A 13,791-nucleotide genomic window follows, 5' to 3' on the forward strand; every position below is an offset into this window, starting at 1 on the left:
GAAATTTCTGTTGTTTAAACCACTCAGTCTATAGTATTTTTTCCATAGCTGCCTGAGCTGACTGACATCCACCACATCCCAGGAGACCCTATTATCTGGAATTTACTGAGTTTTCCTCTCAGAGCTACCAGCCTCGTCTTGGATTTTTCTGAAACTGCCCCCCCACCCCGTCCTCCTCTCAAGCTTTCTTGAAGCAAACCACTTCCTTCAGTCAAATTCTTTCTTCTGCACCCTCGTCTGCCTTTTCTAATAAAGCTCAGACTTCCTAGTTGAAAATAGGCATATTTTCTCTAGGACAAAGTAACCTGTTACCTCTAAAAACTTCTGAAAGGAGCCAGGCTCTTTTATATCAGAGTAGCATATAGTTTATACAAGTTCAAACATTTTGGTTAAATTTTATCACACCATTTAGCACAGAACTATAAGCTAGACTCTTGTCTCCATAGTTTTAAAACATTACATATGAATTTCTTTGTTATTTTTAGAAAGTAAACAATTGCTCACAAAACTTTATGAAAAAAAATGTTATGATGTTGAAAGTGAGCCCCTGCTCCTCACCTCCTAACTTACTCTCTTTGAGAAGCACACATTCAAAATAAATTTCTCAAAGTTGTTTTATCAAGAGTTGAGTTTCATACCATATTAACCAATGTGAGATTGTTTCTACTGGGCCTGAGCGGTTGAACCCCTTTTTCCTCCCAGGTGGTGATAAAAGACTTTCACTTCCTGGCAGGGAATAAGAGGGTTTTGGCTGCATCCCCAGCAAAACCAGCTTTAGAAAAATGGTTTGGCACAAACATCTGTGGGCTTGAGCTCTCTCCTTCTGTGCACCAGGGGTGTGTCATCCACTGAAATTCTCTTTGGTCTCCTGGATGAAAGCAGAAATGGCTCCTTAAGCCTGTAATTAGGGACTGTCATTTGTGTACAAGGACCCTGGAGGGTACACAAAGAGGTCAAGGACAATCTCCTTACCTTCAAGGAGGTTGTGACCTCGATAGGAAGGCCAGCAGTGCTTGTCTACATAAAGAAAGGTGGTTAGGATCAGAAGGCAATCAAAATAGGATAAGTATCAAAGGAATGTTCTTAGAGTGAGTTCCCAAGAAGCTGGCTGGGAAATGGGGATTTGTGTGCAGGAAGTCTATTGAAGATGCTCTTGGGATCAACATCTGTGGGGTGGTGAAGGAAGTGGACTAGGTAGAGGGAAGAGTTGATCCACAATGTGGTCACAACACAGGCCTCAGCCAATCCTGCGGGATGCTCAGGGGATGGGGATCCTTCAGCATTTTCATCCCTTGAAACAAGATGGCCTAGCCTTCATAACCCTCCCCCACCAGGAGTTGGATGCAGCTGTCCCCAGAGAGGGTCCTGACCTCAGGCCAGGTGGCTCCCTTTGGCAGTGAGCCATCAGCTGTCAACACTCCCGGTGGCAGAGGAAGTGGGTGCCTGGGTCCTGAAGGGGGGCTGTAGGCAGTACACCACAGCATCCCCTGCAGGGGGTACCAGCAACCTTGGTGATAAATGTTTATAGCAGGAGAGGGGAAAGGCCCATTCCTAAGGGACTAGAAGTAATCAGGGAATTTGAAGCATAGTATTATCATCAGGCTTGGTTTGCTATTCATTTTGCTATGACCTGAGGCCATCTCAGACCCCTGGGAAGTACAAATACTACTATAGCTTAATATTTACCCCATAAAATCTAGTAAAGAGTAACCAAAAATTCAACTGACTCTTTTCAAACCATGAAGGTCAAACACTTTCCAAATTTGGTTTAATTCTATATATTTTACACTTTTTTGTTATGATCCCTTTGTTTTCCAAATCATTGTCTAAATGATTATGGCATTCTGTCTTTTTAAAGTTGTTTCTTTTCGGAGTTCCTGTTGTGGCTTAGTGGTTAAAGAATCCGACTAGGAACCCTGAGGTATCGGCTTCCATCCCTGGCCTTGCTCAGTGGGTTAAGGATCCAGCGTTGCCGTGAGCTCTGGTGTAGGTCGCAGATTCGGCTCAGATCCGGAGTGGCTGTGGCTCTGGTGTAGGCTGGCAGCTATAGCTCCTATTAGACCCCTAGCCTGGGAACCTCCATGTGCCACGGGAGCGGCCCTAGAAAAAGCAACAAGACCAAAAAATAAAAATAAATGAGGTTGTTTCTTTTGGGTTTGCTTCCCTTGATCTGCTGCATTTATCTCTAGTCTTCATTCCCCTGCCTTTAGCCTCTTTCAGGTCTTTGTTCAAATGTCACATCCTCAGTGAGGCCTTCTGATCATCTTAATTGAAATTGCTACTCTGACCCCACCCTAACCTCTTTATTCTTTCCATAGCACTTATCATCATCTGGCATACTCTCGTTCATTTATTAATTGTATTTATTGGTATTTTTCTCCCTCTAATGGAATGTAAATACAGTGTGGGCTGGGACAGCCTGTCTTAGTCACTCTGTATTCCTATTGTGTAGAATGATGCCTGTAACATAGGAGCCACACAATAAATATTTATGAATGAACAAATGAATGAATGGATAACCTCCATTTGGGCTTCCATCAGCATTCTCCCCTGGGTCTCCACATCTCTGAGGTGTCCTTTTCCTAGACTATCGTTCATATCATTGCTAGGCCAACTTGCTCCTGCCTCTCTTCTGCTCAGAAACTCTCTGAGGCTTCCCTCTGCCAGCTCAGGCTTTCAGGGCTCTCTGGGAGCTGGCCCAGTCCTTCTGGCCCTGGACAGTCTCCCTCCTCTGCGTCGTCATTCCTGGCTCTCCCCTCCCTCACTCCTCTGAATTCCTCCCAGAGGAGGCTGTAAGAGGGACAAATGAAATATCCTCCAGGGTGCTTTGAAGAGTGTGTGTGAGGCTAAATGTTAATGCACTTCATAGAGCCTAACAGATGACCACAATTGCTGTGCCATTATCACAGTATGATTCTGTCATCAACTTCTCCATTAAAATATAGGTATCTTCAGAGTTCCCGTCGTGGCTCAGTGGTTAACGAATCCAACTAGGAACCATGAGGTTGCAGGTTCTATCTCTGGCCTTCCTCAGTGGGTTAAGGATCTGGCATTGCCATGAGCTGTGGTGTAGGTTGAAGACGTGGCTCGGGTCCCACGTTGCTGTGTCTCTGGTGTAGGCTGGCAGCTACAGCTCTGATTCCACCCCTAGCCCGGAACCTCCATGTGTCACGGGAGCTGCCCTAGAAAAGGCAAAAAGACAAAAATATATATATGTGTGTGTGTGTGTGTGTGTGTGTGTGTGTGTGTGTCTTCGTGGCTCAGATGAAACAAATCTGACTAGCATCCATGAGGACATAGGTTCGATCCCTGGCCTCACTCAGTGGGTTAAGGATCCAGCATTGCCATGAGCTGTGGTGTAGGTGGAAGACATGGCTTGGATCCCTACTTGCTGTGCCTCTGGCGTAGGCCGACAGCTGTAGTTCCTATTCAACCCCTAGCCTGGGAACCTCCATGTGCCACGGGTGTGGCCCTGAAAAGACAAAAATAAATAAATAAAATATAGGTGTCTTGAAGGTGGGAGCTAAAAAAAAAAAAAAAAATCAAGTCAGAACCTCCAGTTTACTAGAAATGAAGCTGATCCAGTGACTCAGATCACAGTGGTGTACTGGAGCCAGCTAACGCCATTCAAAGGTGAAATCTTCTGGAACTCTGAGAACTGATTGTTAACCATTCCTGTGCTGCTGGCTGCCTATCTGATTCCTGTACTTATTTCTGGTTTGCAATCCAGAGGTCATAGAGATGTTACTGATTACCTCAGAAACACCATCTCATGTGAAAAGGAGAGAATTAAAAAGCACCTGATGGTGAGTTCCCGTCGTGGCTCAGTGGTTAACGAACCCGACTAAGGACCATGATGTTGAGGGTTCGATCCCTGGCCTTGCTCAGTGGGTTAAGGATTCAGTGTTGCCGTGAGCTATGGTGTAGGTCGCAGGACGCAGCTTGGATCCTGAGTTGCTGTGGCTCTGGTGTAGGCTGGCGGCTACAACTCTGATTGGACCCCTAGCCTGGGAACCTCCATATGCTGTGGGAGCAGCCCAAGGAATGGCAAAAAAAAAAAAAAAAAAAAAAAAAAAGCATTTGATGGAAGGAGATGAAAGAGCCTTTTGGGGAGTGAGGACGAGCTGTTCTGTTTTAGGCATTTTGAGTAAAACCCATAAGAGGAGCCTAAATGGGCCAGGCATTCAAGAGCGAGGTGTGGGCTGGAGATAAAGAGTTGGAAAGCCCCAGGTTCTGGCAGCCCTGGAGGACTTACCTGCAAGTATTCAGCAACCACTGCTGACCTTGGTCTGCCCAACCCATGGCCAACAGCACAGACACCAGGACCTGCCACTGTTGCTTCAGGCTCGGTTAGATTCCCTCCAGCTATCCCAGCTCAGCCTTTGATTACCTTATGCCTTGATTATTCCAAGTGTCTCCTAGTTTCTTCCCTTTCTATGATTCATCCCATTCATTATCACCTGGCTGATTTTCCTGAGATTCCATTGTATTACCTCCTGCCTTTGCTCAAACGCCTTCAGTAGCTTTCAATTCTTTGCAGATAAAAATCCCAGTTGTCGTTTTCAAACTTTTTTTCTTCAAGTACCTGTCCTTTCTTCCCTCAATATTTGACACTCAGGCTTTCACCCACCATTTTGTGCACAGCGGGAATTTAATAAGTATTTTTGAATGAAGGCTGGAGTCACAAATAAGCTGCTGTGGCCAATTATCTGGTCCTTGCCATTATTTCTCACTTTGTGGACAAAGGTGAAACCCCAAGGTATAACGAACATCTAGAATTTCCTTGTGTTTAATGGTGTCAAGGATACAAAACTACATTTCTCGGTGGCAGGAAACAAATTTTCCAAGATATTTGTCATTCAAGAAACTCTACAAATTTTCCCAAGGAGGCATTTCTAAGCTCCAGAAAACACACGCTGCCAAGAACCAAACACAGCTGTTCAGGCAGCAGAGGAAGCTGGTGTTTGGTAAGAAACCAAACCAAAACAAAACCCAGCCCACACATTTGAGGATGGCAGAGTTCCCAGATCTACAGCTTGAAGGGAGTAGATGATATAAGATATTCAATATAAAAGAAAATAAAACTGCCGGAAGCAGAAGTGATCTCTCCGAAACCGACTTATTCTAATGCCCAGAAACGGAAGAACACCAGGACTTCTAGGGATAAAAATAATGTCTGTTGATGCGAAGCAGCCTCCTTCTCCACCCAACCAAGGAGAACCTGCAACCTTCTCCCTTCTTTCCTGCCCAGACACTCAGATTCAGTAAAGGTCTCGATCATGTGGATACCAAGCATTCCCCCAAGTGGAAAAATAAACCAATGTTAAATGAAGAAGAGCAGCAGTTGCATAGAAGTGGGCGAGTGGCAGCCAGTGGCCAGGTGTGCTCTCTGTTTCTTCACAGCCGTCATCGCCTACCCAAGCCAGGACCACTGGTCTTGTCTCCAGCACAGGGGAGTGGCAGGATGAAGGGGAGGGTAGGATGAGGACCAAGCACCGAGAGTGGGCCAGGTGGCTATGTTCATGTTGTTTTATTTATCACTTACAATACGATGAAGTCAGCACACTGATTGCTATTTTACAGATTTGAAGCTGAGAATCCCACAGATGAAGTGACTTCCCCAAGATCACACACTGCATGAGTGGCAGGTGGTTACCGGGCCTGTCGAACTCCAAGTATGTATATAGCCATCAAGTGTTCAACAAGATGGGTCTATGTGTTCTAGAAAACAAGCAAACAGTACATACATACCAGAAAGTTAGGAATACACTGGACTAAGCAAAAAAATTTTTTTCTTTGTAGGGCTGCACCTGCAACATGTGGAAGTTCCCAGGCTAGGGGTTGAACAGAAGCTACAGCTGCTGGTCTTCACCACAGCTGCAGCAACACAGGATCTGAGCTGTGTCTGTGCCCTACACCACAGCTCATGGCAACGCCAGATTCTTAACCCACTGAGTGAGGCTAGGGATTAACTCACAACCTTGTGGATCCTAGTTAGGCTTGTAACCTGCTGAGCTGCAGTGGGTACTCCCTGGACCAAGCAAAAATAAACAGGTTTCTTTACTGCAAGGCTTCTTGAAGTCTTTCATGTTCTGTCAATGAAAAATGCTGCCTGCCACAGCAGTAAGCAAAGGCTCTTGCTGCCACCAAGCCATCACACTGCAGCCACCCCCAGCGACACACCCTAAGGAGACCCAGGAGGAGAAAGCACAGGATACTGGCCCCAGAGAGCTAGGGTGCCTATCAAAGGAATGATTTCAATGAGCCCAGATTTTGCATCTTCCCATACGTAAAAAAGCACTAAATTCCTTAACTTGGGATATCTAGCATTCTTTAATTAACAGTAATCTTGATGTTCTGACTACCTGGGCTTTGTTGCAAAAACTCCTATATTTCCTAGCTCCCCGCCTTGCCTCTTCAGAGCAGTCCCTATCTGTGCTATCTGTGCTCTGGGCTTAAGTCCTCAGTTTTATCTGCCAAATAAAAACATAATTCTCAACTTTTAGGTTGTTCTTTTTTTTTTTTTCTTTTTCAGTTGACAGTTGCAGCACATGTAAAGTTTGTCTAGTTTCCCTCCGTTCATTAGAGAACTTTTTGTTTTGCAGTGTCACTCAGCGCCCATTTTGGGACCACTGCAGGACACCCTTCCTGTCTCGCTAAGATCCTGGGTCTGTTCTTGAGTGGGCCTGGCACTGCTTTGGGGAGAGTCCAGGGAGATCAAAAGACCAGTAAGAAGTACTCTAACGGAAATACCTGTCATGTGTGTGGGAATACCAGGGGGGACAGAGGAGGGAAGGGGGCAAGAAGGCTGAGCTATCTTTTGTCTTTTCTAGGGCCACACCAGCGGCATATGGCGGTTCCCAGGCTAGGGGTCTAATCAGAGCTGTAGCCGCCGGCCTACACCACAGCCACGCAACAGCAACGTGGGATCCGAGCCGCACCTGTGACCTACACCACAGTTCACAGCAATTCCGGATCCTTAACTCACTGATTGAGGCTAGGGATTGAACTCGCATCCTCATCGATACTAGTTGGGTTCATTAACCACTGAACCATGACAGGAACTCCATGGCTGAGCTTATAATGACAGTGAACAGTTTTAGTGCTTGCTGCCTGCCAAGAATCTTTGAGGTGCTGATTTAATCCTCATAAATACCTATACGATAGAAATCATTATAACCTCCATTGCACATATAGGGAATTGGGCACAGAAAGGTTTGATAACTTACCCAAGGTCACACAGCTCATACGTGTCTGGGTGTTGAGTTCAGATAGTCTGGCTCCTTTTCAGCTGTGTTGTACTTGCTCACATTGAGGAGCTATTTAGGTGGAAACTCGTAGCCTGGAGAAGGGCAGACATGGCAGAAGATTCATATCATAGTTATCCAAACAGCATAAAAGGTTAATAGTAAAAACAGGTTAGATTTGGTTTAGTTTATTCTATGTTTACTGATGCCTACTGTACAAGGAGCTATGTTAGGTGCTAGGGATGCAGATGTTAATATGACCTCCCTGCTCCCTGCCCCAATAGGTCTTACAGTCCAATAGAAAATATACATAGAGGAGTTCCTCTTGTAGAGCAGGGGAAACGAACCCGACTAGTATCCATGAGGTTGTGAGTTTGATCCCTGGCCTCGCCCAGTGGGTTAAGGATCCAGCATTGCTGTGAGCTGTGGTGTAGGTCGCAGACGAGGCTTAGGACCTGTGTTGCTGTGGCTGGGGTGTAGGCCAGCAGCTGCAGCTCTGATTCAACCCCAACCCCAGAATTTCCATATGCTGGAGGTGTGGCCCTAAAAAGAAAAAAAAAATGTACACCTAGAGATCAGGGTATCACAACTCAGAATAACCTGTGCTCTTATGGGCAAGGAGGCATAGAAGACTGGAAGCAGAGTGGGTATCTGACCCAGACTAAGGATAGCCCCTTAGACACTTTATAAAGGAGCTTCACCTCTATATGATGCTTGAAAGAAGGAACAGTTGATATGAAGTTGTTTCATGGGGCTCAGATCTTCCTGTCCCTAGGACCACACCCACAGCTTGGAATCCTAGCAAGGGTCCAGGATGGCCTGGCCACTGTCCCGTGTGGTCCTCCTCTTGAAGTTTCCCCTCTAGGAAGTGCAGGGCTCTGGTCCTCCCTGATATCTGCCCCAGGCTTAGTGCAGATGCCACAGTACTCACTTGACTGCGGGTCTCCACAGCCATCAGCCAGCACTTAGTTTGATCCTAGGCATGGCAGGAACCGGAACACTTTCCCTAATCTCATGTGTTCCCCTGCATTCCCAAGCCCTGCTGCAGTTAGGTGGAACTATGTGGCTGATTATGGCCAGTGGGCTGTGACCAGCAGTAATATCATTTCAGAGACAAATTTCCCCTTCGAATGAGTATGCCTCCAGCCGTGCAAGTGAGTCCCCATCTTCTACACTCTCACTTTCTTTCTTTTTTTTTTTTCTTTTTGCCTTTTCTAGGGCCACTCCCATGGAGGTTCCCAGGCTAGGGGTCTAATTGGAGCTGTAGCCGCCGGCCTACGCCAGAGCCACAGCAACGCGGGATCCAAGCCATGTCTATGACCTACACCACAGCTCACGGCAACACCGGACCCTTAACCCACTGAGCAAGACCAGGGATCGAACCTGCAACCTCGTGGTCCCTAGTTGGGTTCGTTAACCACTGAGCCGTGACGGGAACTCCGACACCCTTACTTTCACTGGACAATGTATCTATCAGTCAGTCAGGGTCCAGTTAGGAGAAAGGAAAGCACACTAGGTATTTCAACAAAGAGAATTCAATACAGGGGATTGATTTAACGGATCAGAGGGGTACAAAGCAAAAAGAGCACACTGAGATAACTCTGAGAGATCAACTGAGGAAGCAGTCCCACCCCTAAGGCTATAGGAACAAAGGCAAAGAGGGGACATTGTTGAAACCTCGAAGTCTGGGTCAGGCAGTCCCCATGAAGCTGGAACACAGATCTCCGAGGAAAGGGTGCTGCCTGCTACTCTGGTGCCTTAGGAGTTCTAGGAAAAGCCCTGCAGACTTGAGACTCAGACCTCTAAGAAGATTTTCTTGGCTAATGTTGTATGTCTGAAGGGTGTGATGAAGCTATGTCTGGTTGTGCAAAAAAAGGGGGAAAAAAGGTTTAAAAAAAAAAGCAGCCCAGTTTGATCTGAAATCAGATCTATATGTTTTATAGAGTGATTAAATCATAAAAATATTTTATAAAACAATGTCTTATTTAATTTGCTTTGAATCATCAGTATTGAAAAGACTGCTATCAAAAATTAAAAATGTGTGGAGTTCCCATTGTGGCTCAGCAGGTTAAGGAGCCTGACATAGTGTCCTTGAGGATGCGGGTTCAATCCCTGGCCTTGCTCAGTGGGTTAAGGATCCAGGTTGTTGTAAGCTGCAGCATGGGTCACATGTAGCTCAGATCTGGCCTTGCTACGGCTCTGGCATAGGCCAGCAGCTGCAGCTCCAATTCAATCCCTAGCGCAGGAACTTCCATATGTTGCAGATGCAACCCTAAAAAAAAGAAAAAAATTTTTTTTAATGCAATGATATATGTCTGGTTATTAGGCTATTGTCTCTCAACCACGAAATTGATCTGTTCTTTGAGGTTGGGGCTGGTGCTGTGCAAACCCCATCCCTCCTGTCAGCTGGCTCCATGTTAGGCCCTCCCAGTAGGGGGCACTAGAGAGAGACTGCAAGATTGGAGAGAGGAGAACTTGACCCTTTTGATTAGCTTGCTGATACTGCAGCATTAAAATCTATTACTCTATAAGTTCCATCTGAAGATTTTTGATCTTTCTCTCTTGGGCAACACTGACAACTTCGTGGATGCTTGAAGGCAACTATCACATCACTTTTCCCTGGTATTGTGGAGAGGAGCTCATGTACTTTTGAAGGTAGCAACAGTCTCAAACATGGAAAGTGGATGAGCAGAGCTCTGATTTGTTGTTGGAGAAGACACATGGAGAGGAAAAGTTCTTGGTAGTTAAGAGCACAGGTTTTAAATTAGATTAAATTCAAGTCCCAGCTCCATCATTTCCTGCTTGTGACCATTGACTAGCTCTGTGACCTTGCATAAGTTGTTACCCCCCCCGGGGGGGGGGATGCTAGTACCTACCAGACAGGTACTAGTGTTGTGAGGATTCAGTCAGCTAAGGCTTGTAGGTGCTTGCCATGGCCACAGAGGAGATGCCCAGGAAAAGAGATCAATAAAATGTATTGATGAAAGACACTAATTTTATTTTGCACATAAAGGTATGAAAGTGTCTCTTTATGGGAGTAATTTCACCTAAAGATCATCCCATCTCATCCCAAAAGATTGCTTTTAGGCTTATGTAACAGACTATTTAGTCTACCGCACAGATAACCTTAGTCTGCTGAAAAAGCTGAGGTAGATATAGCATTTGGAAGCAAGACTTAAATCAAGATCTGGTTCTACCCCTTATTCTGTGATCTTGAGTTCATTGAGACTTTGTTTCCACCCTTATAAAATGCACCCTCATAACAAAAAAATGCCCTCCATGAAATTTTTGATGGAGCAATTAGGGGGCAAGAGATTAGAACATGGAGCAGTGTGAATGGATCTGAAAACATAGTTCTGAGTGAAAAAAAAAAAAAGATGATCAACAGAATAAGAAATATAACAATAACATTTATGTAAAATCAAAACAACCACCCAAAACATATAACACCCATGTAACCTATAGAAATCCAATGTATTGCAGTGCTTCTCTTTGAGAGAAAAAGAATGCATGTGACCTAGGAGGTTCAAAAAACATCAAAAAGACAAGTGGGGTCCAAACAAATTTGTAATAATAAGTAAATAAATGGATTAATTAATAATAAGGGAACAACGATGCTTCCCTACCTTCCTCATCTTATTCTGGGGATCTGATGAGATTATGCATAAGAAACACCAGTTAATTTACTGTTTCCATTATAATCTCCATATTGGACAAATGAACTGAACAAATAGAAAATCCCCATGGATCTTCAGCAGGAACCCATGAGCAGGGCAGGGCCTGATGAGATGGTGAGGTGACATCAGGGCCCTTCATGAAGGAGGGGCAGGCTCTCCCTCACTTCTGGAGACAACCCTTGATGGCACAACCAGAGGCAGCAGCAGCCTCTTCCCATGGATCCACCGCAAACTGTTCCTTCAAGCCCTCGGAAGAAGAGACCCAGGCAGGTGGGTGCCTCAATGGCCTCCCCTGCTCATAACATCAAGTTTCGAGAGCTGGTCCTCTTCATCTTGGAAAAGAAAATGGGAACCACCCGCAGAACCTTCCTCATGGAGCTGGCCCGAAGGAAAGGATTCAGGGTGGAAAATGAGCTCAGGTAAGGCATTACAGATTTCAGTTTGCAAATAAGCAGGGCTTTCATGAACAGCTTCTTTGGAACCGAGGGATCCATGTTTTCTTCCACATACAGAAGAGGTGATATTCCCACTAGGACAACAGGAATTAAATCAAAGAACGAACTGGAAGCAATTCAGAAAAATAAGATGAGTGGGGTTCTGATACAGTTATATTGGAACCAGTTGGCACCAAAAAATAAGGTGATTTTTTCTTTTCGCCATTCGTTATTATAAGATGAGGTATGTAGGGTTGATACACAGTAATCTAGTAGGAAAGTTTGATGCTGAAACCACTCAGGTTTGTTCTGGACCAAGTTAAACAAAGGCATCACTGAGTTCAATCAGAAACTGTTTGCTGCTTGAGGCAGAAAGAATGGTGTGGTTTCGTGGCCCTTAAGCTGCACATCTGGCATTGCTAAAGTGGGCAGTGTCTGTGACAGGCTAGGATGAGTGACTGTAGCTGGCTCACCATAGGCACCTGAATGTGGCTTTGATCATGCTTTTCTGAGTGGGGTTTGTAGAGAGGGGTGCAGGTTAATGATTCGGGCCAGCTCTGTCTATGGGGGATGGACATCACACTGAGAGTGATGAGCTCAGAGCCCAGACAAGGAGGCAGTTGAAGCAAGCTGGTTCCCTTACAAACCCACTCACATCCTAGCATTAGCCTTGCTCTCTTTCGATTATGTAAGCTCTTCACCGGTCTCAAATAGATGGGAGAGAAAACGAAACAAACTCTACACACAAATGGTATTCAAACCTTTGCATAAATAGTTTCAAACAGAACTGCCAGAGAGCTCGTAATGAGTAGAGAATGAGGATTAATGCAACTGGTTGGTTTTGATTGTCCAAGGAATATGCTAACCACATTTTTCCCCCCAGGAAAATCTAAAAGAATTTTATGTGACAATAAATTTTTATTTTGAAAATAGTCTTTGACATTTAAAAATAAAACTGACAAGCATTTCCTGATGAAGTGTCACTTTCAAATTGCTGGAGAAACATGTCAAAAATCAATAATCAGATATGATAATTCTCATAATACCTATAATTCATATGAAGGTCAATCTGACAGAAATCTCTCTCTCTCTCTTTTCTTTCTTTCTTTTTTTTTTTTTTAACTGAAATGCTCCATTTAGAAATTCCAGTGTCTCCCATGGTCTTTCTTCCATCTGGTTTCTCTTTATATGGTCTCCTTCCAACCCCCCCGACCTCCCATCTCTTTTTTTCTTTTTAACCCCTATTTCTTCAAGGATATTAAACTTAAAAACCTTGATGAGATTTTGAGGTTAATGTCCCTTTCATGAAATCATAGATGTCACCTAATTGTTGGGTCTGCCTAATTTTACAGACTCACATAAGGTATTAGAACTGAGGGGGGGAGAAATGGCACAGGTAAATTGGCTAAAAACTGAAATGAAAAAAAAGGAAATTGAAAAAGAAGAAACTAAAAGATTTTGCAAATATGGAACTGCTTTTTGTGGTAAAGAAATTTGGTAAGAGCCAGATAGGAAGGTGAGAGCCAGATGGTGAAGGTACCACTTACACAGACAGCTCTCTGTTGAAACTCCACACTTCAGCAAAGGCTGACACTTTAGTTACAGGCACAGCTACGAATGTGCACATTGTGGCTGAGGCAGGTACTTGGAGAGACGACAGGAGGCAAGTTTCTTCTTTTGACAAAAGACCCAAAGAGGCAGGTTTGTGCCCCAGATGCCTGCTGCCAGGGACCAAGCACAGCTGCTCAGGCAACAGAGGAAGCTGGTGCAGAGTGAACCAACTGCTGCTGTGATGTGACAGTGGCTACGTTCCCAGGCCGACTGCTCAGAAGACACATTAAGTACAAATGTGTTTTATGGCACAAAAATAAACCACAGAAAGTAGAAGTCCTAACTCTCCAACGGAATTTCCATACATAGTCACATAGACTTTAATTGGAAAGGACAATGGAAGTTATTGTAGGGGAAACATATCTAGATAAGAAATCTAGAGACCTCGAATTCTGGCTCTGACCCTTCCCAGCCATGTGATATGAGGCAAGACCCGCCCCCCCCACCTTAGTTTCCTGATAAAGGATCTAGTCTATCTGATGTGATCCCAAATGTGATGATGGATGCCAATGTACTTGGATAAATCGAAAGAGTCACACAAATGTAAAGTGGGGCTCTTTTCTTGTAATTTAGCTGGATCTATTGACCTTTACGGTAAAACCCTAAGGAAAGGGCTCTCTCCCCACAAAGTGAATTAGGTCAAGTGATATCAACAAATAGAACAAAGATAAGAAGGAAACCCATTGACCTGTTGAAAGTGGTTATTGTGTGGAGAAGGGGGTAGTAGGGAGAGATTATGGTTGCTTTTGTGTTCTGTGTTTTCCAGATTTTTTATAATGAGAATATATTTTAAAAATGAAAATAATGGAAGTTGTTTTTTTG

The 13,791-nt window shown here is 44.6% G+C and overlaps 1 protein-coding gene across 6 annotated transcripts in view; it reads left to right on the forward strand.

Annotated features, from left to right (window-relative positions):
- The window catches only part of DNTT (DNA nucleotidylexotransferase), a 194,228-nt gene that overhangs the window by 149,352 nt on the left and 31,085 nt on the right, over window positions 1-13,791 (forward strand). For 2 of the 6 annotated variants that reach the window (XM_003133156.4, XM_005671364.4), the window contains exon 1: window positions 11,095-11,343. The exons of the other annotated variants lie outside the window; for them this stretch is intronic. In XM_003133156.4, coding sequence (XP_003133204.2) covers window positions 11,141-11,343 — 203 coding nt within the window. In that variant the 5' untranslated portion in view covers window positions 11,095-11,140. Of the gene's footprint in view, window positions 1-11,094; window positions 11,344-13,791 lie in introns of those variants that run through there. 6 annotated transcript variants of the gene reach the window in all.

This window comes from Sus scrofa, chromosome 14, assembly GCF_054392235.1.
Source record: "Sus scrofa isolate SSC_HxYL_T2T_F1_AM1 chromosome 14, Sscrofa_HxYL_maternal_Yorkshire_Landrace_v2.0, whole genome shotgun sequence".
Lineage (NCBI taxonomy): Eukaryota > Metazoa > Chordata > Mammalia > Artiodactyla > Suidae > Sus > Sus scrofa.